This window comes from Urocampus carinirostris, chromosome 1 (genome assembly GCF_059441175.1).
Source record: "Urocampus carinirostris isolate Australia breed hairy pipefish chromosome 1, RoL_Ucar_1.0, whole genome shotgun sequence".
NCBI lineage: Eukaryota > Metazoa > Chordata > Actinopteri > Syngnathiformes > Syngnathidae > Urocampus > Urocampus carinirostris.
The window spans coordinates 41,963,226-41,989,490 of NC_142349.1; the positions used below are offsets into that span (position 1 = coordinate 41,963,226).

General features: G+C 38.7%; 1 protein-coding gene across 5 annotated transcripts; it reads left to right on the forward strand.

The window, feature by feature from the left end:
- The first annotated feature begins 1,143 nt into the window (after nucleotides 1-1,143).
- Nucleotides 1,144-24,602, forward strand: LOC148374696 (protein kinase C and casein kinase substrate in neurons protein 1). Of its 5 annotated transcripts, none has more exons than XM_088339731.1 (12): nucleotides 1,144-1,273; nucleotides 2,463-2,654; nucleotides 2,906-2,961; nucleotides 8,331-8,398; nucleotides 15,206-15,362; nucleotides 16,700-16,935; nucleotides 17,126-17,281; nucleotides 19,262-19,437; nucleotides 20,574-20,694; nucleotides 22,739-22,809; nucleotides 22,890-22,969; nucleotides 23,051-24,602. In XM_088339731.1, exons 4-12 carry the CDS (start codon nucleotides 8,339-8,341, stop codon nucleotides 23,158-23,160), a joined length of 1,167 nt encoding a protein of 388 aa, XP_088195857.1. In that variant the 5' UTR covers nucleotides 1,144-1,273; nucleotides 2,463-2,654; nucleotides 2,906-2,961; nucleotides 8,331-8,338; the 3' UTR covers nucleotides 23,161-24,602. The 5 variants fall into 5 exon arrangements, with proteins under 5 accessions (XP_088195857.1, XP_088195883.1, XP_088195867.1 ...); XM_088339757.1 differs by having other exon boundaries at nucleotides 1,212-1,273; nucleotides 2,540-2,654; XM_088339741.1 differs by lacking the exon at nucleotides 1,144-1,273 and adding an exon at nucleotides 1,700-1,966.
- The last annotated feature ends 1,663 nt before the right edge of the window (nucleotides 24,603-26,265 follow it).

Sequence of the window (26,265 nt, forward strand, 5' to 3'; positions counted from 1 at the left end):
TAAATATTGCATCCATAAATTGTATCCAACGTTGCTGCCAACAATAAAAATAAGAGACACGTCTTTGTGTGTCAAAGATTTTGGAGGATTCTCCATAGAAGCTCCATCTTACCTTCCGAGCGGAACAAGTTGAGCCCAAATGAAAGATTGTTTCTCTGTTGCCTCGGTTTTGTGCTTGCTGGTCGTAGTGAAGTGTCGTTCAAGGACGGAAAAGTTTGATGAGCCGGCTCTTGTAAGTGATCAACGGTAGCCGGCGCCGATCAAGAGCCAGTTATATTGGAGACGCTTTTTTCTCTTGTGGTTGGCAAATGTAGATTTTATTCAGGGATTCCGGTGTCTCGTTTTATTTCTCTCATCCCCTTACTGTTTTCCTAGGTCCTTTTCTTGCTTTTTCTTTTTTTATTCTTCTTTCATTTTTTTGGTTCTATTTTATCTATTTTCCCCATTCATTTTGTTAAATTTTCTATCTTTTTAAAAATTTCTTTCCTTTTTTTCAATCTGTCTCTTTCCCCTAACTTTAACTTATTTTTTCCCGGCTTTCTACATTTTTGTATCTTCTTCTTTTTATCCTTCCTTCTTTTGTTTCATTTCCCCTAATTATTTACTTCTTTTTTCTTGCTTTTTTCTTTTTATCTCTCTCTCCACAGGGTTTTTACTTCTTTTTTCCTTGTTTTTTTTTTTACTATTTCTTATTTTTCCCAGCATTTGACTTCTTTATTTCTAACTTTTTCTTCTTCTCTCCCTTTCTTTTCCTTCTACCTTCTTTTGTTTCTTTTTCCCTTAGCCTTTTACTTCTTTTTTTCCTTGCTTTATTCTTCCTTCTTTCTCGCTTCTTTATATTATTTTCTACCTTTGTATGATTTTTTTTTCCCTAGCTTTTTCATTTTTCTTGCCATTTTTCTTGTTGGTTTTGCTTCTTTTTTTCAACTTTTATTTTATCCATCTATTTTACCATTTCTCTATTGTTTTTCTCGTTTTGTGTCTTCAACGACCCAGGTCTTCTTGGGGAGCCGAGCCGAAAAAGCCTGTTCTCGAAAAAGAGACTGAGTTCCCATCAACAATATTTCCTCGCTGGCTTTCAGTCAACTTCTGTGAGCTGTGCTGCCATCGCGCGTGTGGAAGACGTAAAAGCACAGCAGTCAAACAACATGCCGCTCTTCCAAGATGTCTCAATTTCGCATTTTCGGACAGAGTAATAAATGATGACACGTTCGATTCATAAAGCAACGAAGATTTCCACTACCTGGTTCTATGGCATCTTACCGAGAACATGGTAGGAGTGGGTGATATTAGGCATTTTAGTTGGTAATATCGATCGATATTGATTTGATACCGATACTTTTTGCTTGAAAATGTCATAATTATTGGATAATTGAACCCTTTCCTTCATGTGTTAGTATTCAATTACGATATTACGATAAACACGATTCAAGCCATATAGTTTTTAAACTAAATAAATAACTTCAAAACTTTAACATTGTACGTATATAAAACAGAAATATTGTATGACAACTGTTTCAGAACAAAAAAAACCGAGTCTAGCTATAAAGCATCAAGTGTTGTATAGCAATGTCAAATAGAAAAATACAATGTTTTCCATTGCACAGTATTTTTTGAATAAAGTCAGTAATGCATATAAGGTTTCAATGTCATAGTTTTTGTTGCCATAGTGACAACAGATTCACGCGGTTTTGTTTGTGTTATCCTTCTGTTTGGTCTCAGCTTGTTTATTTCTGAACGGTGAGCTTTTCTCATGTGTTTGTATATATAATTTGGTGCTTCTACAGTAGCAGGCAACTTTACCACAGTTATGTGAGACACCCGACATTTCCTTTTCTGGAGTTAAAAAAATGAGTACACAGAACTTCGCTCCGTGTTTGCTTCTCATCATGAGCTTCCCATAGAGGTCCGTGCATAGAATTGGCCCTCTTTTCTGCCTGGCAGGCAGAATGCAGCAGCAGACCAGGTAGGGAAAGGTGCTTGAAGTGTGCCTGTCAGTCATAACATAAACATACAGCATAAACATACAGAGTAGCTGAGAAGGGCTACGCTATCTACATAGAGCTTTGAGAAAGTTGGCGAAGGAGTGATGTATCGATCCCAGGACAATAATATCAATCCGATCGAAGTACTTCATCAGAATCAATGATATTGAAATTGGGATCATTTCGCCCACCTCTAGAACATGGGCCATCAGTGATGTTCACACATGTTGACAACATGATCCTGTGTTGATTTTTTTTAAATTATTGTGGTTCTCGCAATGGATGGATGAAAACATCATTTAATAAAGATGATGTCAAAAGTACAAACTGATTTTCTGTTCATTCAGCATTAAGTTTGGTCATTCAACTTTCTACAGGACTTTGAAGTCTTCTGCCATTTTACAAGTACACTTAAAATGGAAATTTATGAGGCGTCTCCCTCTTGTCCCTTCACGTCTGCTACCGTTTTTACCGCAGGACATCCGATTGTGTTCAGTTTTTTGAATGCGGGATGACTAACGGCTAGCTTAGCGTCTGCTGACTCCTGTTGCCAGACAGCACGGCAGCCATGACAGCTGCAGCAGCTGCAAAAGCCGGCTTACTCCAAGGCAAGTTGGGACACGGCGGAGTTGCACGAGAGCTGCATAACATCCAGTCATACAACATCACGTATGTCAAGCGAAACACAATTATTTTTCTACTGTACTTTTTGAAATTAAATTGTGAAATTAAAAGGGTCAGTTTGTATGTGTTATGAATTGTAGATTCCATTAAGTCACCCATACCTGTCAACCCCTGAGTCATTGAAAAGTGTTAAAAATATTAAATTTAATTTGGGGATTTTATCAAATAAGTGTAAAATACTGAACGTAGAGCACTTGTTTACATTTGCAGACTATTAAAACACTTTTTTTTTGCAGGTCATCAGAGAAGGCCTTTTAGGCCATGACTGCCCACCACTGAAAAATACACACTGGTAACTATACAACACAACTGAGGGGGTTGAATACTTCTTCAGCTGTCCTAATGCAGGAATGTCGAGTATCTTTATTTTGGTTCCATTATTTATGTCAAATATTCATACCGCATGTCAAACTTTTGTCATTTCAGTGACTTGATTACACATTTATACTCACCACTCTATTTCTCAAGATAATGTCCAGTTTTGCAATCTATAGATCTACTTGTTGCATCCCTCTTCCACTCAAAACTTAATACCACGATGTCCAAACTCAGCACTGAAAGTAATCACCACAATAAACCAATGCACACACAGATGCAACATTTGATCTTGCCCAAAAAATTTTTGTTTAAAGGTTATGGCCGTCAATTCAAAATATTGTACTCGCTGACTTTATCTTCTGGCTGAAATCATCATTGCAGCCTCTGTCAAGCTGCTTATTTGGCGCGTGCACGTACGTTTCCCTTCTTTTTCACGTTTTTGGGGGTTTGGGTTGACATTTGACTGTATTTAAAACAGTCCGTTTCTTACTTTCACAATTTTAATCCTAAAATAAAAGTAAAATAGATCTCAAAATAAAAAGTGAAAATGACAATTTACTGAGACGTGATTTTCCAGTAAGTAAGGGAGTCATATCCTCCACAAGACACCCTTATTAAAGATAGATGGATGGATAGATAGATAGATACATTATTCATCCCCGTTGGGAAATTCACACTTCCAGTAGCATCTTTGTGTTAAAAAATAAAATAAAATATATAGAATACAAAAATACAAATAATGTGTTAATAAAGAGCATTTAAACAGTATAATGAGAAATACACACTGTAATAAAAATAGGGTAATGAATAAGACCGGATATAACTGGATTTTGCGGGTGGTATGAAGGTAATGGAAGACTCTAGGGTAGACTCATCAGAACACCACTTAGAAACATTACTGGGAAAGTACTGACTGAAAGGATACATTGAAACTTCAAATGAATACGGCAAGTTATTCAAGTATGTGGATAAACATAAAGTGCATTCATAACAACTAAAATAAATCATGTAATCATCAAAATAATGGCGTGATGATTGAATGCTCTAATGCAAAAATGACAACATATTCAGTTACACGTTTTGATAATCTAACATGCGTTACAGTACGGGTTACACTGCCTATTACTGAGAAAAGCCATTGTGTTCCAGGAATGCGATTTCTTTGTGACATGTTAGTCACAAAACTGCTGATAACAAGGACTTCAATTGGCCTTGACCTTTGACACACAAAAAAACTTGTTTGGTACCCCAAAAATGTGTCCGTCTTTTTTTCCCGCGGCCAAAATGAGGCTGCATAATTGTCCATGTGTGTGCGTGTAGGCGGTGGGGGGGTGGTCTACCACATGTGTACTTATACACACACCGGATGCGTATTCCAGCTGTGCTTGCAGGGGGATGCTGAGAGGGGGAAAGAGGGATTTTTTTTTTGCTGCTCTTAGCTTCTTTTTTTTGCAAGGCAATAAACTTAGTTATGGCTTTTTACACACGCATACATACACGCACACCACGAAAGGACTTAACTATAGCGCATTCATTTAAAGACGACAATCGCACAGGCAAGAAAGAAAAAGAGCCTTACAACCGTTTTGGGAGGTTATAAGAGGGGAAGGAAAAACAGGGGTGCAAAAGAAGGAGAACGGAGTTAGTAGAGGAGGGGCGAGGAGGCCTGCAGAGGGAGGAGAAGGAGGAGGCCAACTCATCTGACTCGAGTGCTAAACAGCCAAAGGGAAGGGAGACGTTCGGGAGCGGCACTGTGAAGCCAGCAGCCGGGAAGGCCGAGAAGACGAACGAGAGCAGGATATTAAACGGAAAAATAAGAGGGGAAAACGATTTTGTGACAAGGAACTTCCCTCCAAAGCAACAGAGGAAACTCAGTAAGTATTTCAAGGGACTCATTAGGAGTGATTGCTGTTCATATATTGTTTGTGTATGTTCGTTTGAGCACAGATTACGTGTGTTTGTGCTGAGTTTTGTCTTGCAGAATAAAAGGGGGCAGGGGGGAGGGCCTAGCATGACGCCCGCTTGGCTACAGGGTCCAAGCTTGCGCGGTTGCTTGGAAGCACCTCATGAACTTTTTTTTTTTCAAACGTTCTAAAGTGAACAAAATTCAAAAGCTACCTTTGACTTATTTGAGGCCTCTGCAAGAAAAAGTTAAAAAGGAGTCTAGTGTGAAGTTGTCCTTTTTCACCGAACATGTGTGTGGTAGAAAAAGTTTAAGTTGGACCATCTGAAGAGAAAAGAAAAATAAACCCCTACAGTTGATTAGAGAAGCTTTATCTGCGACCCCTTTTGAAATGTGACAAGTGTCCTTATTAATAATGGCGGTTTTGCCAAGGTGCTTTCTTGCAAATATTAATATGACCACAATTGCATTCTGAATAAGAATATAGTTTGAGGTTGAGTGCAATCATGTTGAATCATTTTTACTCTCTGATCAATTGACTGAAGAAGTCAATGTAGTCGGAATAAAATGTCTTCCAGTTGTATCTTGAACTTCTTGTTTAATTAATTGCTATGATTCAAATTTTCATGAATGGTTCTAGAATGTGTCTGTGATTAGGTCTCACCCTTTGATGTGAAAATGGCAACTTATGATTTTTTACACAATGATCCACTTATAATGCGAGTTCACGTGAGCGTAAGAATATGACATTCGAGGACACTACAATCAAGCATCGGCGGGAGTGACACTTCCGTGTCGTAAGAAGTCAGGCGGGAATGCCAAGTCGTTTGACCAGGGCTGGAGATCAGAGGCGATGTCAAGTTCGTAATAGAGGTCGTAGGCAGGCGGCGGGAAGAACAGGCGTGAACAGGTTCAGAAACGGGTTGAAAAATGGGAATCGTTCGGGAGTCTAAAACAGGGAGTCAGGTTGGGAAGGCTTGCCTTAGCGGGAGCTGAAGGTTCGCAACAATCGGACGCCGGTAACAGGGAGTCGGGGGGTTTAAACAGTGGCTAGGAGCCAATCAGCGACCAGAGCTGTTGGCGCCACCGAGGCAGCCGCAGGTGCCCCGAATCAGTAATCATGACATTTTATTGGAGTTTAGTGATACATATTTGCAATGTTTTTGTCTTTGAAGGGATTTTAGCCCAGGTATGCTAAAATATTACCATAGTGCAGTGATTAGGACATTCACCTAACACGTGAAAGGTCCCCAGTGGAAACTTTTGATGGTCTGGAGAGAGAGGGCCACCACCAGGCTGTACTTACCCAAGACACATCACAGGAAATGGTGCCCCTACCATCCTAGTGGTTAAAGGATCCGACCACCCCACCCACACACATTATACGATACTGATGGTGCCTTGATAATACCCGCTTCTTCACTTTAATTTTATGTAATAGGGATGTTTGTATCAAAGGAATGTGTCTTTTGTGCCTGATGAAAATTAAAATTACAGACAGAGTCATAAGAAAATATTGCTTTATTTATCTCTCCATATTGGAATATATTTGTTAAGATTCAGTAAGTTAAATTAGGTGCATTAGCAGTGTCTGAAACTCGTGATAAAGAGTTACCGGAACCCAGGGCAGAACACTCTGAAAAGGTGCCTGCCCAACCATAAAAATGCCTGCCCCATTTTTCCCAACATGAAACACATTAAGACAACTAATCGCAAAAAAAAACAACCCAAAACACTGTTGCAAAATATTAAGGATTTATAATCAGAATATATAACAGAACAACACCTTAATATTAAATTTATAATAAATCTACTAATAACATTCATTGCATGTATATGACATCGCTGTTTTCCATCTGCCATCAGTATGTACCTGTATTTACTCATCTTCATTCATGATACGAGCCACGTGAACTCTTCTTTCCACGATGCTTTTAATTTACGTTTACGTTTTGTAGCATCATAAATTTTGTTAGCTTCTTTTGAATATTTCTTCTGGGGCTGAGGTTTTGGCTTGATTTCTAACCACTTATCGATTTTTCTTGTGTTCTGTGCGTCTACTTTGGAGAATGATATGTAAATGCACAACCTTATAACGCTCGGGAAAATCCGCAAGCACGAAGTTATTCGACGCGGCCTTCTCATCAGCTGCCGAGTATGCAAATTGCCAAACGAACCGAAATTCCGAAATTTCCAAACTGAACGAAGGTTTCGAAATCGGAATAAAGCAAACGTTTAATTTGAAAAAAATAAAAATAAATAAAACTAAAAACCAAAGGTTTTTTTTTTTTTTTTTTGGGAAAGTTGGCGGTCACCCAAGCCGAGACGTTGTGTAAATTGTACCCCCGACGTAAAAGATGCAAGCCCCGGCGTCAGAGCAGATTTTTTTAAAACACTGGCAATAGACTAAGATTTTTAAACATTCGATCTGTTCGGCCTTCAGCTTGTAGCTTAAACTTTCCATTCTTTTGACTTTGACACTCTTGCTTTGAGGGATAACCCCTTGAGCTGCACCATTTTACTTTTAAGGGCATCTATCATCTTGGTTTTCATTAAACATTAACAAATCTTTATATCAGGTACATTTGAAGCACTTATATGAAAACAAACTGTAAGTAATTATGTGATAAAGCATTTATAATCTAATGATGCTTAGTAATATCGACAAAATACTTTAATGGGTAAATGTGTTGAACTTGGTGAGTCACATCAACTTTGAATGACATCAAGTATACATTTATTAATTCATTTTCCTAAACGCTTATCCTTACTAAGATGACTGGGTCCAGCAACCCACCTAAGCTGACTTTGGGCATTGAGTAGGGTACACCCTGGACTGATTGTCAGACAATCACAGGGCTCAAATAGACATATAACCATTCACACACACACATTCATACTTAGGGACAATATGGAGTCACCAAACGATGTAAACTCTTAAAAACCTGAGAAAGTACACAACAAAACCTTCATGTCAATGCAATGCAAAACAAGTTCAGGGTTAATCCAAGAAAAGAGAGGCAGACAAGCTGAGGCTCGGACATGTGATTGAATGTACGATGGCAACATGCAACATGTTTTGTAAAGAAAATAAGTTTTGGCACCCTGGTTGGGAAGAACTGGATGGGAAGAAGGACGCAGTGTTAGACTTGGCAAGCTTGGGAATCACGTTGACTTTGGACAGGAAGTTGCTACTCGCATGTTCCCATCGGATCTATTTTTAGGCATCATTTAGTTGAAAATCAGCTGCTTTATTACAATAAGAACTCATTCAGAGGTCGGTTTTATTCACATAGCCAGAAGACTTGGCGCGATTATGTTTAGGGCCCTTAAAAAAATCAATGTGATATTTGGTGAAACCTTTTTTTTATTTCAATGACAGAAAGTATAACAAATAAAACATCTTTAAAGCGCATGGCCTTAACTGTTTATACTTTCAGACACCAACATGTCAACGCTGCCAGCCAACAACAGCCGTGAGGATGCCAACAATCGCAGCTTTTGGATGGTAAGACGTCACACGATTTTGGGATATATTGCCACACTGAATAAATCTTTTTAATAAATTTTCTTTTGATTGCTCAGTATGTGATGGCAGGGAAAAATAGGAAAACACTTATTTGACAAATTAGACGGTAATGCCTTGCTGTATTGCGGTGTACTTATCACAGTTTTTGCGGATTTTCATTGTGCATTATGTCCTGCATTCTGATTGGCTGAACAGTTACCCTGCCCCCTTTTAGCCTGCCTCTGCCTGTGCGTTAATGACGTTGCGGTCTGAGTTGTACACAAACCTAAAACAGCTTGCTGAGCCTACATTATGAATGTGCAAATCATTTTCATTTTCGAGCTTCTCTCAAAGCCAAAAGAAAACGATGTAGACCCACATAAGCACCGCTGACCAGGGCCTAAACAAAGTTGGACTTCTCGACCGACTAAACTTGGTTTTGGATTCATGTGCAGCTCTCCGACAGTTCCTAGTGGCTTCCTGGCAGAGAGTATGTGTTTACATCCTTATATGGCCTATATAAGTCTTTTTCATTTTTTTGTGTTCCCCAACATATTTTTTCATTTTTTAAAATTTTTGTTCTAATGTGGCTCTTTCAACATTTTGGGTTGCCAACCCCCTGCTTTAAAGGAATATAAATGTAATTTTACATGACATCCAAATGATGGCAACAAAATATCATGTGTAGTCAAAACATAACCTCCTGAAACCAAACGATTATTCTTATAATCACAATTTGACGGCACATAATAAAGTATCTATCTATCTATCTATCTATCTATCTATCTATCTATCTATCTATCTATCTATCTATCTATCTATCTATCTATCTATCTATCTATCTATCTATCTATCTATCTATCTATCTATCTATCTATCTATCTATCTATCTATCTATCTATCTGTCTATCTATCTATCTATCTATCTATCTATCTATCTATCTATCTATCTATCTATCTATCTATCTATCTATCTATCTATCTATCTATCTATCTATCTATCTATCTATCTATCTATCTATCTATCTATCTATCTATCTATCTATCTATCTATCTATCTTTTGTAAAAAAACGTTTATAAAGTACAGTACTTTTATTTGTTAATTGAGTTTGTTATTTGGTTTCAATTGGTAATAGAGTATTTAATAAATAAATAAATACACAAATAAAGGTTTTTGACTATTGCGGGACATTTTTGGAAAGCAACCAAGGCGAAAAACGAGGGATTACTGTGGTTTATCACTACGGATCCAGGGTCGTAGGGGCCCCACTTCCTGTGGTGTTACTTTGGCATATACAGCCTGGCATTATCCAGCCTTATATATTAGTTCAGTGAAAAATATTCAATATTAATTGATACACTGATTATACATGACTTGGTATAAAACCAATGGAATTCAGTTCTCAACTTTTAATTCACTCTAATTATGGTTTACTTATGGAGTTGTGTATTTAACTATTTGTTGCCTATGTCATGCTGAATTGATTAGATTTAAAAAAAAAAAAAGTATGATTCTAAATAGTTTTAAATAGCCTGCCCTAACAAGGACATTGACACATGAACACATGTTTCTGTTTCGCGTTTGCCCTTGTGTGTATTTTTTGTGGCGTGCTTCTTAACACATGAGAATGTGTCGCCTGCCCTCGAGGCGGCTTCGCTCTTCTAGCTAACAAGTTGTTCTTTGTATACTGTAAACATAAATACAAAGCAGTCTGAATCTTAACTGGGGATTCACCCGTTTATGATCCCATGACACAAAAGTTGAATGAAATCAATATATAGATCCCTTGCCTGTACATGTCTTAGCCCTCATTGGAGATGAGAAAACATTTAGGCCTTTTGGCAACGTGACATTCATTAGAGAAGGGCCCCTACCCCCTTCTTTGTTTCCAGTTAGCATACTAAGCTACACTAATTGGAGGCAGCTCACAGTTGAAACAGAAGCAGCAGTGTAAGTACTAGTCAGCTTCTAATTCAAGAATGTCCTGCCATTTCCTCCACACAAACTCTTTATTTTTTTATTTCACTTTTATAGCATTAATTTGCCCAAGGCCTTATTTCATTACATTTCAGAAGCCAAAAGTTAGCAAGGTAGCAATCTATAAATCCACATATAAATTGATTTGGTCCGCGGGGCATGTGTAAGATTGTTGTGGACGTGCCTGAGATCATTCTATACTTGGGGAACTTTGGGAAATTCACTCTGAGCATGCACTTAGTCACTCTGACAGTTGGAAATTCATAGATGTGCACCAATTTGCCAGGTAGTCGGAGATGACACACTGGTGTGTTTTGAAATGTTTGTGTTCAGAGTGCACGTTATCTCTCTGAACATAAACACAGAGTGCGTTTATGAATGCAATCCTGCAATTATATCTGGCTTTGCGTTAGCATTCTTTTGTCTACCGGTTGTCCTTGCTCAGCCTCAAACTGAAGTAACTGAAATAGTAATGGTAACTGTCTGCAGTGCATGCTGGAAAATCTTCACCATTTTGTTGATATTTTATGTGCTTGTTGGGACAAGCTAGTATCAATACCAGGTATCAGTGAAGGTGCCAATACACTCCTTTATTAAAGAAGTGTTTTTTATAATTTAGCGCCACCTAGTTGTAAAAAGAAAAACAAATTCATTAAAACAAAACAATATTGATTTGAATAATAAGCATTTTTAAACTCTCAGTCAAAAAATTTGGATGTATTTCACATAACATGAGACTCTCCAGGCAGCACGGCGGCGCAGTGGTTAGCGCTTGTGCGGCACAGTTCATGTCATGGGAACCTGTCGTGGGTTCAAATCCAGCTCCAGACTTCCTGTGCGGAGTTTGTATGTTCTCCCCATGCTTGCGTGGGTTTCCTCCGGGCACTCCGGTTTCCTCCCACGTTCCAAAAACATGCATTTCAGGTGAATTGGCCGGTCCAAATTGTCCCTAGGTGTGAATGAGCGAATGAGTTGTCTGTCCCTGTGTGCCCTGCGATTGGCTGGCAACCAGTTCAGGGTGTCCCCTGCCCACTGCCCGGAGATGGCTGGGATGGGCTCCAACCCCCCCGTGACCCTAATGAGGATAAGTGGTATGGCTAATGAGATGAGATGAGATGAGACTCTCCCAGAGTGCTGACATGATTGTCTGCCCTCTTGCTGCTACGGGTACCTTACCGGGTAATTAATCTTTTGATTGACTTTACAAGAAAGCGCTTTTTTTTATGTTTGCAATCCTATGACTGGCCTAGTTTCAATCGTTCGTTCTTGTAGTTCTTTAATTATTTGTATTTGAAATGTATTGTTGACCACTGTTGGGGAGCACCGAGATGAGGCAATCTATGTCTCCATGAACTTTGCTAACAATGATAGCGATCTTCACATCCCACAATCCTTTGCAAAGACTATGGAGAACCTTTACAGCTAGTTTTGTGCTGTGTTGTTTCCGTTGGCTTGCTCACGGATTCCTCAGCTGGTTCTGTTTAAAAAAAAGACATTCGTGCTCAGCTCTTTCTCCCTCACAGTCGCTCTGTCTCTGTCACACACTTTAACTCACTAAATACTTCTTTCTTGTTCTGCTCTTTTACCACACTCCCCATTGTGCTCTTTTTATGTCTATCACAGATAATTACTCTCAGTATCTTTTTCAACATACGAGCACACATCTGAGCACAAGACACGCACAAATACGCATCGAAAACTATTAGCAGACTTCAAGAATTAGATTCAGCATTTGACATGTTAATGAAAAAAGCCATAATGTTCCATACGTTGTAAATCTCTTCAAGGCCGTTTATGAATACATTTCCTTTCAATTCTACGATCAAGTCTTGAAATGAGATGACATGTCGAACTGAAAGTAAAATCAATGCAGGAAGACTTGAAGGCTGCCAGAAAACTTTAACACGTAACGTCCAAGCTCTCCTTCCCCAAATTGTCTCTCCTGGTTTGAAGAAAACTGGTTTTGTGTCTTGTAGATCTCTCTGATGGCTGCATTAAAAACTGCCAACAATAAATATATGCTCAAATGCCACAATAAATATATGTTACATTAGCACAGGTGTCTCCAAACTTTTTCCTGATCGGAACTTTTCCCTTTTCTGATAAGGGGGCCGGGGTCAGTTTGTAACAGGAAAAGTGTGACGATTGCAGGAGTGTCTAAAGGTAAAAAAAGCCACAATCAAATAACCCTTCTGGATTCTTCTCAAAACAAAAGTCAGAAAATAAAGAATAAAACTATTTAGGAAATAAACAGCTGCACGGCAGCTGAGTCGGTCCGTTGCACAGTTCTGAGGCCATGGGTTCAGATCCAGCCACCAGCCTTCCTGTGTTTGCATGTTCTCCCCGTGCATGCGTGGGTTTCCTCCAGGCACTCCAGTTTCTTCCCACACTCCAAAAACACCCATTTCAGGTTAATTCCCCGATCCAAATTGTCCCTAGGTGTGAATGAGCTTAGCTAGTTGTCTGTCTCTGTGTGCCCTGCGACTGGCTGGCAACCAGTTCAGGGTGTCCCCTGCCCACTGCTCAAAGATAGCCGGGATGGGCTCCAGCACCCCCGCGACCCGAATGAGGATAAGCGGTGCAGATAATGGATGGATGAAAGAAATAATAACCAAATAACACTTTCTGGGTTCTTCGTAGAAAAAAAATGTCCACGGAACATAAACTTTCTTTAACAGGCTCAAAACCAGCTTGGATGTCAGAGCACTGGACCACCTGTGGTATACATCAGTGTTTCTCAACTGGTGGGTTACTCCTTAACATTAGATGGCCATAATACCCTCCTCAATCCTTTTAACCCGTTCAGTTTGAGAGGGACCACAAATCACTCTGTTGTAATTTTGGGGGTTTTTATTTTATTTCCCATGTCTTCCTATAGTAATGGGTCCCAAGAAAGTTAATGATAAAGGGGGAGGAAAAGTGGGAAAAAGGGGCAAAAACAAATGAGGTGAAGAATAAAATGATTCCAAAATACAAAAAACGTGTACACATGTCTGCCATTGAAGCGCTCCTGTAAGGTACAGTAAATGATTTAAAAATGTTAAATTTTTAGCTTTTTACCATTATATCAATCTTAATTAACTACATAATTGAATAGTTGCCTATAATTAGGTACACGCTTTACAAATATTTTGAAGGGACTATTTTAAATCAGTTTTACGGGGTCGCTTAAATGCGATGTAGGCTTATATATGTAAGTATAACCGATACGTGAAGTCATTTTCCTTTTGCTGGTCACTTTGTTTTTTGAAAGACACGTGAATATATTCTACTGTCCCTGCTTCGAACTGCACAATCCTTTCTTTGGATACATTTGAGAAGTGGAATCTCTTTCTTGATTTAGGTCGCAGCTTGTCATTAGTGGGAATGATGTTGAGAACCAGTGGTTTACATAACAAAAAGGCAGTAAATTTAATCTCATAATCACACTTGTTTTAGCCACGGCATCAGAGACAAATATTAATTTAATTGTGCGGTTGACAATGACAATAGATGTGTCTCATTCTTTCATTCCATTAAGAAAAATGTTACTCTCTGGTAAGTCACCGATGGATTGCCATTTTAACATGTGAATTTGTCTCTGATACTGCAACAAAACATAGTGATAATAAGATAAAACCCAGTGCCTTTTCTTATGTTATCTACATCACTGTTAGTCCAATGCTTTGAGTTTGGCGCTCTCACCTCTGCGACCTGGATCCAAATTCTGTTTATAACAAAAGCGTGCACACAGAATTTTAATTTTTTTTGTCAGTAAAAAAAATGTTGTAGCACACCTGTGTTAAAGTTGTTGCCCACGACAGCTCAAAACGTCTGTGCGCCTACAAATAAATGGGACAAATGAGCGCTTTGACCAAAAACTATACTTCCCACAATACCAGTAAAGTGACAACATACCGCCACCATATAAGAGTGTTTCAATATCAATGCCAATAAGTGGAAATGAGAAATGAATTATCACAAAAATGTCCAAGAAGATTTTTTAAATTTTGTTCTATCTAGTTTATTTCATTTACATTTTCTTTATTGTCATTGATATAAACGTTGTGAAACATTGTTTGCAACGGGTTTAGGAATGGGCACTCCAGGCTAATTATGTAATACTTAAAAGACAAAAAAAGAGAAAAGACTGTCAGGATAAATAGGAAAAAATATTTACAACATAGTGCCTAGAGACTGGCCCAAGTTATAGTAATAGTGCAATGACAAATATGACACATTAGATATGTGTAGCAACATTTTTTAATGCAACTGTAATGTTTGTGACTTGAATATTTAATCAATTCAGCATTAATTTACATGAAGTATTAGTTACATTTTTTTACATACTATTTAATTTTCCAGACCTTTTGGTGCACCCAGACCCCCAAATTCTCAAGAAAATCAAAAGTACTCCTTTTAATCAGGTGCGCTTTAGAGACCAGAAGTACAGTAAACAAAATCAGAAATGCACGATAACAATAAAATGCTTCAACATACTGTAACCGTTTATGAATGAATCAAGTTAATTTAGTTGTGAAGCTAGATTTCCTAATATTTATATTTATATTTTTCTGAAGGTTTTTTCATGCAACATTCTCTCTGGGGTTTTAATTCAATGCACCTTGTAGTACGGTGCGCCTTATACATGACACAGAAGCGCACAGAAGTATATTTTAAGGGTGCGCCTTATAATCGGGTGTGCCTTATAGTCTAGTACTTTTATAAAATTACTAAGTGACATCAAGCCTTTGAGGACAGCTAGTGTTCTTATGCCGCCCTTGGCACACCTGTTGTAGCATGATGCTTTGCGATGATTTTGAGAGTCTTTGTTTCTTTGTCTTGGTAGCCCGGCAACTACCAAAGCACGGTGCGTCGCACCGAGGATGCCTTTCAGGCGTGCGGCGACCTGGCAACGTGCATTCAGGAACGCGCCCGAGTGGAGCGTCAGTACGCCGTGCAACTTAGTGAGTGGAGCAACAAATGGAAGCCACACGTGGACTCCAGTGAGTGTTAAAACCACAGGCCAATATGTGCAATCTTATCGTGTCTCATGAACTGTTGCATTTTGTCTAAAGATTTTTAAAAAACTCATCCCCTATCAGCCCACTTAATCGGTAATGGGACATATCATTTCTACTGCTCTTATCGGCACTGACAGTGTCATTTTTTCATACAAGTTTAGGACCTATACAGAGGGTTTTTGGCCCCAGTGGTCTTTAAATCTTAAGACAATGTTACTCAAAGTCTTCTAGAATCCATTTCAATATCTCATACGACTAGAAAGTACTTAAGGACTAAAACATTTTCTTGGAACCGTCGGTGTAACCAGCCTTTTTTTGGGGTGCTCAAGCACCCCCAAATTCAAACCAAGCACCCCCCAAAATTATAGGCTTAAATATGATGAAAAACGCTAGATACAAAAAAGGAAAACAAAACAAAAATGTGATCAATGCTCCACTGCCTTGAAATGGTTCAGTCTATTTGATTTCTAGTACCAATCTGGCACTTCCTCCCCGCTCATATTTTGTGTGGCTAGTGTCACCTGAGGCATAGCGCCGAAGTCTGTAGAGGCTCCAGTGTATTACGGTGAGAGTATTGCATACAGTGGTTATGTTGAACAACTAATTTATCTCCCAATACCATGACTTTGTTATCATCAACAGATATTAGTTCTCCTTTTAGCTGCGTTGAAGCCAATGCAACAATCATCGGCCTAGCTTAATTGTTCCATGCTTCTTCTTCTTCTTTATATGTACGTGTGTGTGTACTCTGTTAAAAATAGAATAGAATAGAACACTTTTATTGTCATTACACAAAGTGTCAATGAAATTCAAAGCTGCCCCATACAGTGCACATATACACATAGAATTTAAAGTGCATATAAATCCCTCCCCTTCCCTTTTTTTTTTAGGATTTTTCTCCAGGAAGGACCCTGGTCTCTGGAACTGTCAATCAGCCCCAAAACTTGTCTGAATAAAACAATTCATCCCAAGACTATTAGGAATACATTGAGTTAGAACTTTGGTCACGGCTACAGCCTACATATGAGACTGTATCCTTTCCTAATATAGTATTTTGTCAGTATCACAATGTAGATTTCTCTTGGAACTAAAATCATTGAGAACATAACCTTCTACCAATACTAAAAACTTAACTCGAGAGTCCAACGTATTTCTAGAAAAGGCCATTTTTTAAGGGAATGCATTCATATTCTTTGTGAGTACCAGGAGTAGTCAGAAAATGTGTGTTTAAATTACTAATGCATGCAAAACTGTTACTTTGCAGAAACATTTTGAAATAAGTTATAAAATAATGAGTGTTTGCTTCTTCTGTTCCTTAGGTCCAATGTATGGGTCCCTTCTGAAGGCCTGGCAGTGTTTTCTGTCTTCAGCTGACCGCCTGGCATCTCTGCACGCATCCATCTGCCGCTCGTTGGTGACTGAGGATGCTGAGAAGCTAAGGACCTGGCAGAAGGACGCCTTCACCAAAAAGATCTTTGGGGGGTTCAAAGAAGCCCAAGATGCTGAGACCGGCTATGCCAGAGCACAAAAACCTTGGGCGAAACGCCTCAAAAAGGTTGGTAAAAGTCAAGCTGATTTGAGGTCAAATACGTGAAATAGGTTGAAACGTTTTTAGATAAATTGATGCTCATCAGTCAGAAACCAGCGAAATCATTGCTTCAATGGTACTCTTTAGCTTTTCCCCTTGATATATCCTTCCAAGATATTTGAGAAATCAGGATGTTTAGTGTAACTTTTTGTGTCAGCTGGACAAAGCAAGGCGGGCATACCACAAGGCAAGCCGCAAGGAACACATCGCCTGCGAGCGCGAATCACAGGCACGGGCCAATCAGAACGTGGCGGAGGACAAGCAAAAGAAGATTCAGGAGGACCGAGAGATGGTCCAGCAGGAGGCACACAAGGTAATCAACCACTCATAGTCATACTTAAAGGTGGGGTGTGTCGTTTGCGGTGTCATTAAAAGTTGGAAGTTGAATATTGTGTCAATTTACATCTAACACAACCCGACTGAGTTTAAAGAGCCCATACTTTTTTCCCCCACTGCGCCTATTTTAGTGGAATTGTTAAGCTCTTATTATCATAACAATAGTGCACAAAATAAAAAAAAATCATGAAACTTTCAGGGTTTCTTCTTGAAGGCATAAGCTTTAATTTAAGATGTGGAACCATTCTCAGTTTGACCTCTGGAGTCAGATAGAGGTCACAACCTCCATAATATGACATTTCTATGCATTCAATTAGAAATGTCTGTATATTAACACCTACATGTGACAGAAATGTAAATCAAATTTGTTTTCCATATATCTGGGCATGTCTTTGGAATGTGGGAGGAAACCGGAGTACCCGGAGGAAACCCACGCGCGACCCTACTAAGGATAAGCGCTGCAGCTGATGGATGGATGGATAGATGGATGGATGGATACCTGGGCATGACAAATCATATTTGATACCAATAGGTCTCTCAGAGGTGACACGGTGGTTGGGTGGTTCAGGGTTCAAGTCCAGTTACTGCAATCTCCCTGTGTGGAGTTTGCATGTTCTCTCCGTGCATACGTGTGTTTCCTCCAGGCACTCCGCTTTCTTCCTACATTCCAAAGAAATTCATGTTTTATTGGCCGGTCCAAATTGTCCCTAAGTGTGAATAAGTGAGTGAGTTGTCTGTTCCTGTGTGCCCTGCGGCTGGCTGGCAACCAGTTCGGGATGTCCCCTGCCCACTGGCCGAGGATGGCTGGGATGGGCTCCAGCACCCCCGCGTCCCTACTGAGGATAAGCAGTGCAGATAATGGATGGATGGATGAATGTCTCATAGAGGCATTTCCAGGGGTCAGGTAGTGGTCATCTGGTCGTATCTTACTTTTATAAGACGTATTCGGGGCAGAACTAATTAGGTTTGAGCAATGTGGGCAGAGAGGAGTGCTGGAGAGTGATGTCATGCTTGTCTCCATGTGTTTTTATTTTTATTTGTAAGTCTACCAGGTAAATGGTGAAATAAATAAGAGGCCTTCTTTAAATACAGTCCAAACGCCAACCCAAACCCCAACAAAGATAAAAAAAGAAAAGTTTATTCGGGCACTTCCAAAAAATGTACGTACTTGTATGCGCATCATGAACTAGATTACTGCATTTATGACTTTAGGCCAGGAGATGGCGGCAGAGAGTAGCAAATGTTCTAAAGTCAAGTCAAGTCATGTTTATTTGTATAGCCATTAATCTCAAAGTGTCTCAAAGGGCTGCACTATTGCAAACTACAGACTATTATGACACCATCCCCTCATCTAAAACCTACATGAGGGCAAATAATACAGATATTATCAACATAAAACATAGGTTATTCATATGCTATAGAGTAGAAGAGTGTTTTAAGCTTAGATTTAAAAATTTCCACTGAGATTGCAGATCGAATCTCAGGGGGAAGAGCATTCCACAGCGCCGGGGCCCGGATGGACAACGCTCTCGAACCTGCGGATCTCTTCTTGGCTCTTGGGATCACTAGTAGACCAGCGTTTTCAGAGCAAAGGCTCCGGACCGGAACATAGGGGGAAATTAAATCTGAAAGATATGAGGGAGCAAGTCCATGCATGATTTCGTATGATACCAACAGAACCCAAAATCACATCTTAAGCTAACAGGGGAGCCAATGCAGGTTAGCTAAAATTGGGGTAATGTGATCAAACTTTCTTGTCTTAGTTAAAAGCCTCGCTGTAGCATCAATACAGCTTCTTTAACTGATTTTTAGGAAATAATAAAAAAAAAACCAATTGAAATAATTGGTTATTGCTCTATCAGACAATGAGCTTATTGCTTGACTTGATATTCACAATGTATTTCAGTAACACCACAAATAATTTAGCATTACTAAAATTCGATCATGTGTATGACAGGTACGATCCCGCTATGAGAAGGTACTGGAGGAGACCAATCGCTACGCACCCCGTTACATGGAGGAGATGGAGGCCATCTTCGACCAGTCTCAGGATGAGGAGCGCAAGAGGATCGTTTTCCTCAAGCAGGTCCTCCTTTCCTTTGACAAGCACCTCGACGTGACCACCAATGACAGGTAATTGCACTCTGTTCCTATCACCTTTAAAGGTATTACTATTGTATATTCCAATCAGCTTTGAGGGTGTCACCACTGCAGCGGTGGGCAAACCTCTTGAGTCTTGGGCTACAATGGGTTCTTTATTTATTTATTTTTTAATTTAACTGTATCATTATTACATATACATCAGGAAAAAAGAGAATTTAGGCCTTTCTCTATCTTTTGACAATTGAAAAGATTTTTTTTGGCATAGTCCATTCACACACAGACACACACACACACACATATATAGATATAGATATATATATCAATACGAAGCAATTTCAAAATCAAGCAACAGGAATCCCTGGTTTACAGAACAAAATGCCGATTTAAAATATTAACTTCTCAGTGCAACAACAAATAGTGAAATACCAGAATGAACTTAGCAATTATTATTAAGCTCATCCTGAAACACACTGGAAACATCAATTAAAATATACACAAAACTTAAAGATAAAATCTAAAATTGTTTAAGGCTTTTTTTTACTCAACAAATAGGAAAAAAATCATGTTGAGCGGGCTGGAATAGAGCCAGCTGTCTTTTGTTTAAAATAATGAATCCTGTTGTGAGCGGGTGCTGGATGTGCAGTTGGTTATGTTGAACGTGCGTCAATTCCGTGTAAAATGTTGTTGTGCTCCCACATGCATTTTATATGCCCACCCTGGGACTTATGTCTGGTGATGACACTGCTCTCTTTAATTACACACTTTGATTCCAACCTTCTATGCAGTTTTGTCATTACTTTTACTCTATTTGGCTATTTAATGAAACTCCCTCAATCTAATTATCCAATGCCATTTATTGAAATGACCTTCATTGTAGAATTGCATATGTTAAAATAGAATGTCAAAGGTACAACTGTATGTTCAATTGAAATTCAAGGGTACCACTGTATATCTTGATGATAGGCACCAATGCATATGTAAATAACTGCAGGATTTACAACACCACTACTCTCCCATCTTCTGCTGTCCCTTCAACCTCTGTGGTACTAGGGGAAAAGAATATTGCTCCCTGCCTATAGGGATGCAGTAATTGTAACTTCATGAAATTAATAATTCATCATCAGCAGATAAACATCACTTACTCTCTCATTTTTCTCATCGTACAGCGTAAAGGAAGTGTACAGCCAACTACATGACACTGTGGCCGCCATTGACGAGCAAGAGGACCTCCGCTGGTGGAAGAATGCACACGGGCCCGGCATGCCCACCGACTGGCCGCATTTTCAGGTGCTTTGTAGGATTTCCTAACTTTGTATTGGTTGAGGGAAAAGGAGTCAAGAGTCTCCCAAGTACTGCACAGCGAAAGAACTCGGACCCGCCTGGTACGGGCCCGTACCAGGCAGTGTGTCATTCTATAAATTGGTTATCCCCAATGTGATTAGCCAATTATTTAGAATTAGAGTTGTCTTTATTGTCATTCATAACAACGTCGTGAATGTTGTTTGCAACGGGATTTGACATTGCAATCCAGGATGAACATGTTGTAAATGCTTAAAAGGGATAAAGGACACAAAGTGTAAGGATAGGTCGGCAAAAATATTTACAAAGTAGTGTTTAGTGCCAGGCTTAAGTTGTATGTGCATCGTAAAAATAGTGCAATGAAAATTAGCAGCAACAAAATTCTGGAATAAGTATTTATAGATACAGATATATTTTTCTATACACGGACAGGATATACATTTTTCCCAGTCCTGTGAGCTTGTTTAAGGTGGTGATGGCCCTAATTAGAAAATAAAGTGCAGTCATTGTATGATAAGTGTCAAATGATAGAAACCTATTATTCAGGCTCATGTATTAGCTCTCGCTAAAGCAGGGGTCGGGAACCTTTTTGACTCAAAGAGCCATAAAAGCAAAAAATATTAATTTTATTTTGGGAAAGAGCCACACCATATATTATGAGACAAATTTACTAAATTGCTAAACCGGCGCCCCAGACAAAAGCTTAGTCTTCAGCACATTTATTTTTGATGATTTGATAAAAATTATGAAAAGAGAATAATGCCAGAGCCCCTGTCCCTAATTCAACAAACAGACCACTTTAAACTTGTCTCTTTCTTGCAATTACTCAAGATCGGTTAAACTCCTTTTGACCTTTTTTTTCATACATATTGGTTTCAAAACCAGATGCAAGCATTTATTTTGTAAAAACGTCACAACATTCTGAGAATAGGGAGCCTTATGTGCTTACCTTTGGCGAGAGATGGGAGGGAATGCTTGTACTTTTTGCATAGCTCCACCCATCCCTCCCACTTACCCAATCAAATGACTAAGTTCTCTTCCGGTGTTTTGACGTATTTACAGTTCTGTGGATTCATCATAAAGTATCTGAACACTGAACACAGATTATACAGTGAACTTTTAAAATAAAGGATTCTTTAGCGTTGTACAGCCAAAACGAGTTTTTTCCCCCTTTTTTTGTGTGACACCTTGACTGTAAATTGTAGTGAAAAACGTGCCCTATATATACTGCTAAGTGTTTCACCTCAATTTAGCTTTGGTATGGCTTTACGTGTACCTGAATAGGATAGACAACTCCGGTTTTGAACAATATGTAGAAATTTTGCATGCAATCAAATTGGTCTCTGAGCCACAGATACTCATAGAAAGAGCCATATATGGCTCGCGAGCCATAGGTTCCCGACCCCTGCGCTAAAGGGTAAACTCATATCTGATCGTGGTCAGAAAGCTTTACTTGTCTTTTTATAAAATGAAATATAGCATTTTGCGGACCCACCATGTCTCAATTTCCCTAAGAAAATACTCAAGAATGTTCGTTCTAAAAATATGATTATTCTGATGAATTTAAACAACATTGTACTTGTTAGTATACAATAGAGAATAAAATACACGTAGGATTACTTTCATAGCCGAGTATTTTTAAAGCAACAGAGGCATCCATCAAACTATCTGTCAAAAAAAACAAAATCCAGGTATCTGTGCTGTATGTGGACTTCCAATTGAAACAAGCGTTTCTATGTGACTGATGGCATTAACATGTACGAACAAGAGTCCATTTTGAGAATTAGCTAATCAGCCTCAATACTGAGTACAATTTACATGTAGTCAGCAAAAGGGAGCCCAATTTGTTTTGCTTACTGCGGTCAATTGTCAATGGATCAGAACACAAATGATTCAAACTGATTCAAAAGAAAAAATATGATCTGGAACTGAAAATAACCGCGTAGTATTAGTTACTCATAAACTTAACGTAAAGTATTAATTATCTTCTTCTCTTTTTTTTCTTTTTTTTTTCAATTGAATTTATGTTCAGGATTGGACGCCTGAGAAAAAAAATAAAAAAGGAAAGACTGTGCATAACGAGAAAGCAACAATAGAGAAGAGGTAAAGAAATTGCCCTAAAAGTTACGACGACGTGATAATGACCATGGTACGTTCAATGACATAGTTTTTTTCCCCTCCAGTTCAATTATTGTCCGTGTGAGAGTAAGAGCGTTGTACGACTATGTTGGCCAAGAGCCGGATGAACTCTCCTTCAAAGCTGGTGAACGTCTCTCCATACTTTCAACATTTGCTTTTGACAAGATAGAATGTGAAATTATAATTGTCACGTTTCACTTTGCAGGCGAAGAGTTCATGAAGACTGAGGAAGAGGATGATCAGGGCTGGTGTAGGGGCGTCAAGGACGGTGGCCTGGAGGGACTTTATCCCGCTAATTACGTGGAGGTGGTTTAGCAGGACCCTATTGTATTCAATCAATTTCCTTCCATCCTTTTTATCCTGTGGATCTCTAATGCCGTACGAAGTATTTGCAGCTGTTAGCCAAAGAGCCGTGAACATTTTAACTTTCAGACAGTTTTATATAGTCAACATAGTCAAAGGAAAATTGGGCCATTTGATTCCAGGACACTTAAGATTTTAGTTCTCCAAGTTTTCTGTACTTTTCAATCTTGTTTCACTTTAACCTAACAGATTTCTGATTTGACGTGTTATCAATTGAAAAAGTCATCTCTTATCATTACGAGGGTTTGTTGCAAGAATAAATCCTCAAAAGTTGGCTAATATATATGCTACAATGTTACGTAATGAAGTCACATCATTAAGGTTCCTCCATTACAAATATGTTTCAGATTTACATTTCTAAAGTACATTTTACTGGTATTTGGCAATTTCTGGTGTTTGTCAATAACATTTCAACGAGCCTTTTTTTCTTTTGTGTAATAACATGGGTCATCTAACGGAGAAAAATCCCTCATTTTGATAACAATGAATCAACAAAATTAATTGAAGTGGTTTTTAAAAGCTTTTTTTCATCATTAATATTTATGTGCCACTCAGCACGTTAATTTAATGCAAACGAGAGGAGTTGATAGGACATGCTTGTAGTAGCATTTTGTCCCAGCAGAGGGTGCCTCAAGACCATTTTACTATATTATATAAAAAAAAAAGGATTTTACATATTTACAAGTGTATGGCAAACATTTGTATGTATTTTTCTGTATTTTTAAGCTACTTGACAAATACTTCAACCCCCACCCCCCCTTTTGATGGAATATTCTGTTTTTGTGCACTATTTTTCTATCTATCAAAAACTTAAATATTTGTCGAAGTGTCCTTGGGCAAGACACTGAATCCCTAATGCCCCCAATAAGCAGGTTGGCGCCTTGCATCGCTGCACGGCCGCCATTGGTGTGTGAGTGTGTGTGTGAGTGTGTGTGAATGGGTAAGTGTGGAGCACATTATAAAGCGCTTTGCGAAGTCTTCTTTGACTTGAAAAGCACTATATAAATGCAGACCATTTAACATTTACCATTTGAACCAAGAGGGGGAAAAACAATATGCGTTTTAAAAAAAAAATTCAAATAATCGTTAGTTGCAGCCCCAATAGTGATGCTGCAAGGATGTCAGCTGGATACAAAAAAAGGTATATTTTTCATGTTAAACTTTGGTGCTCTAATTTTGCTACACCTCCTTTTTTCTATAAGAAATAGCACTTTCGGCCAAACTTGTTTTTTTTAAGTTTAAATATGTACTGATATTAAATCAAGTTTGTAAGTTTATAAATGTTTATCTATTACATTGTTACATTCCGTCTCACCACTATGTATTTGTGTTTGTATCCCAAATTATTCTTATAATTTTTTTTGTTTTTTAGGAAATAAACTTATCAAATTGTATGCTTTTGCTGTTTTGCAAATATGTGTGTGAGTCATTTCACATTCGGAGTCTCCCCTGTGGTAGACATTGAGAGTGTGCATACAAACACACTTGGGGGTGACAGTAGGTCAAACGTTGCACTTTAGCCAGACGTTGCTAGTCGAGTCAGACTGCCTCCGACGTCAACATATGGCCGCAAGCTTTGCACTGGTTATGACTAATTTCTCTGGCACAAACACTCAATACAGAATTTTTTGTGTGTTATTGCAATTTGCTCCTGACTGATTGTTGCAATATCATGTAACAATGTTAAAATGTTACATTACACTATTACATGAGATACATATTAGGCCCTGCATAATAGAGCATGTAGAAGTCAAAGAGGAAAATGGTAGATTGTGTTAAAGGGACCACTAGATGTCAATGTATAATGTAGTTCAACCAGAAATAAGTGCTGAAAATTACAAAGTACAGCGACCAAAATGCACCAATTTTCTTGACATTTTTTGCTCTGCCTTTCACAAGGCTTTATGAACCTATGAGTATTTGAAAATGCAGGTTTTTATGACAGTCAATGTGTTTTGCCTATTGTTTAAAATTCAATTTTTAATGAAAGAAATTTTTAACCACTAGGAGGTGCTAATTAATTCACAATGTTTTATTTTTATTTTTATTTTTTAGAAAATTAAATCACGACTTAAAAGAAGCACGCCTTGGTTTAACGATGAAACTAGATCCCTTAAACGAGAATGCAGGAAATCTGAAAGAAAATGGCGCGCTACCAAGCTTGAGGTTTTCCATCAAATCTGGTGTGATAGTTTGTTGCAGTATAAAGCGGCCCTTGCCTCTGCAAAATCAGCCTACCTTTCGAAGGTGATTGCGTCACAAAAGAACAATCCCAAAGTCCTTTTCGACACTGTAGCATCGCTTACAAGGCAACAGACTATCCCAGATAGCTCCACTCATTCTGCCCACGACATAATGGTCTTCTTTACTAAGAAGATCCAAAGCATACAGGAAGAAATTGCTGAAGACAGTATTAATTCAACACATACTAAAGCACTGAAATCTATAAATGCACGACATGGTGGCTGTCCAGGGATTTTGTCCCGTTTTAGTGAACTGTCACTCGATAATGGTGAATACGGCCAAACCGACGAGTTGCCAGTTCGACCCGCTCCCAGGTTTACTTATTAAAGGTCTCTTTGGCGTTCTTGCATCTTCAGTTCTAAATATTTTAAACATATCACTCTCCTCAGGTGTAGTTCCAGCGGCTTTTAAGTCCTCCCTCATTAAACCCACACTGAAACGACCCAACTTTGATCCAGAAAACTTATGTAATTATAGACCTGTGTCAAACCTACCGTTTCTTTCTTAAATACTTGAAAAAGTAGTGGCACAGCAGCTGAATGATTTCATGTCCGAGAACAATCTCTTTGAATCAATGCAATCAGGATTCAGGGCTAACCACTCTACTGAGACAGCTCTGATTAAGGTAACCAATGATCTCCTACGGGCAATGGACTCTGGCGCATTATCACATTTGCTGCTGCTGGACCTTAGTGCTGCATTTGACACAGTGGACCATAATATCTTGCTAGAACGGTTGGAAAAATGGATTGGTCTCTCAGGAAATGTCCTCTTATGGTTCAGATCCTACCTCTCAGATAGGACACACTGCGT

Bases quoted from the DNA above. Each gene is read 5' to 3' on its own strand.
- LOC148374696 (XM_088339731.1), top strand. From the start codon at position 8,339: ATGTCAACGCTGCCAGCCAACAACAGCCGTGAGGATGCCAACAATCGC. The intron at 15,363-16,699 runs GTGAGTGTTAAA...TCTGTTCCTTAG, and splicing joins GAAGCCACACGTGGACTCCA to GTCCAATGTATGGGTCCCTT. The intron at 19,438-20,573 runs GTAATTGCACTC...CTCATCGTACAG, and splicing joins GACGTGACCACCAATGACAG to CGTAAAGGAAGTGTACAGCC.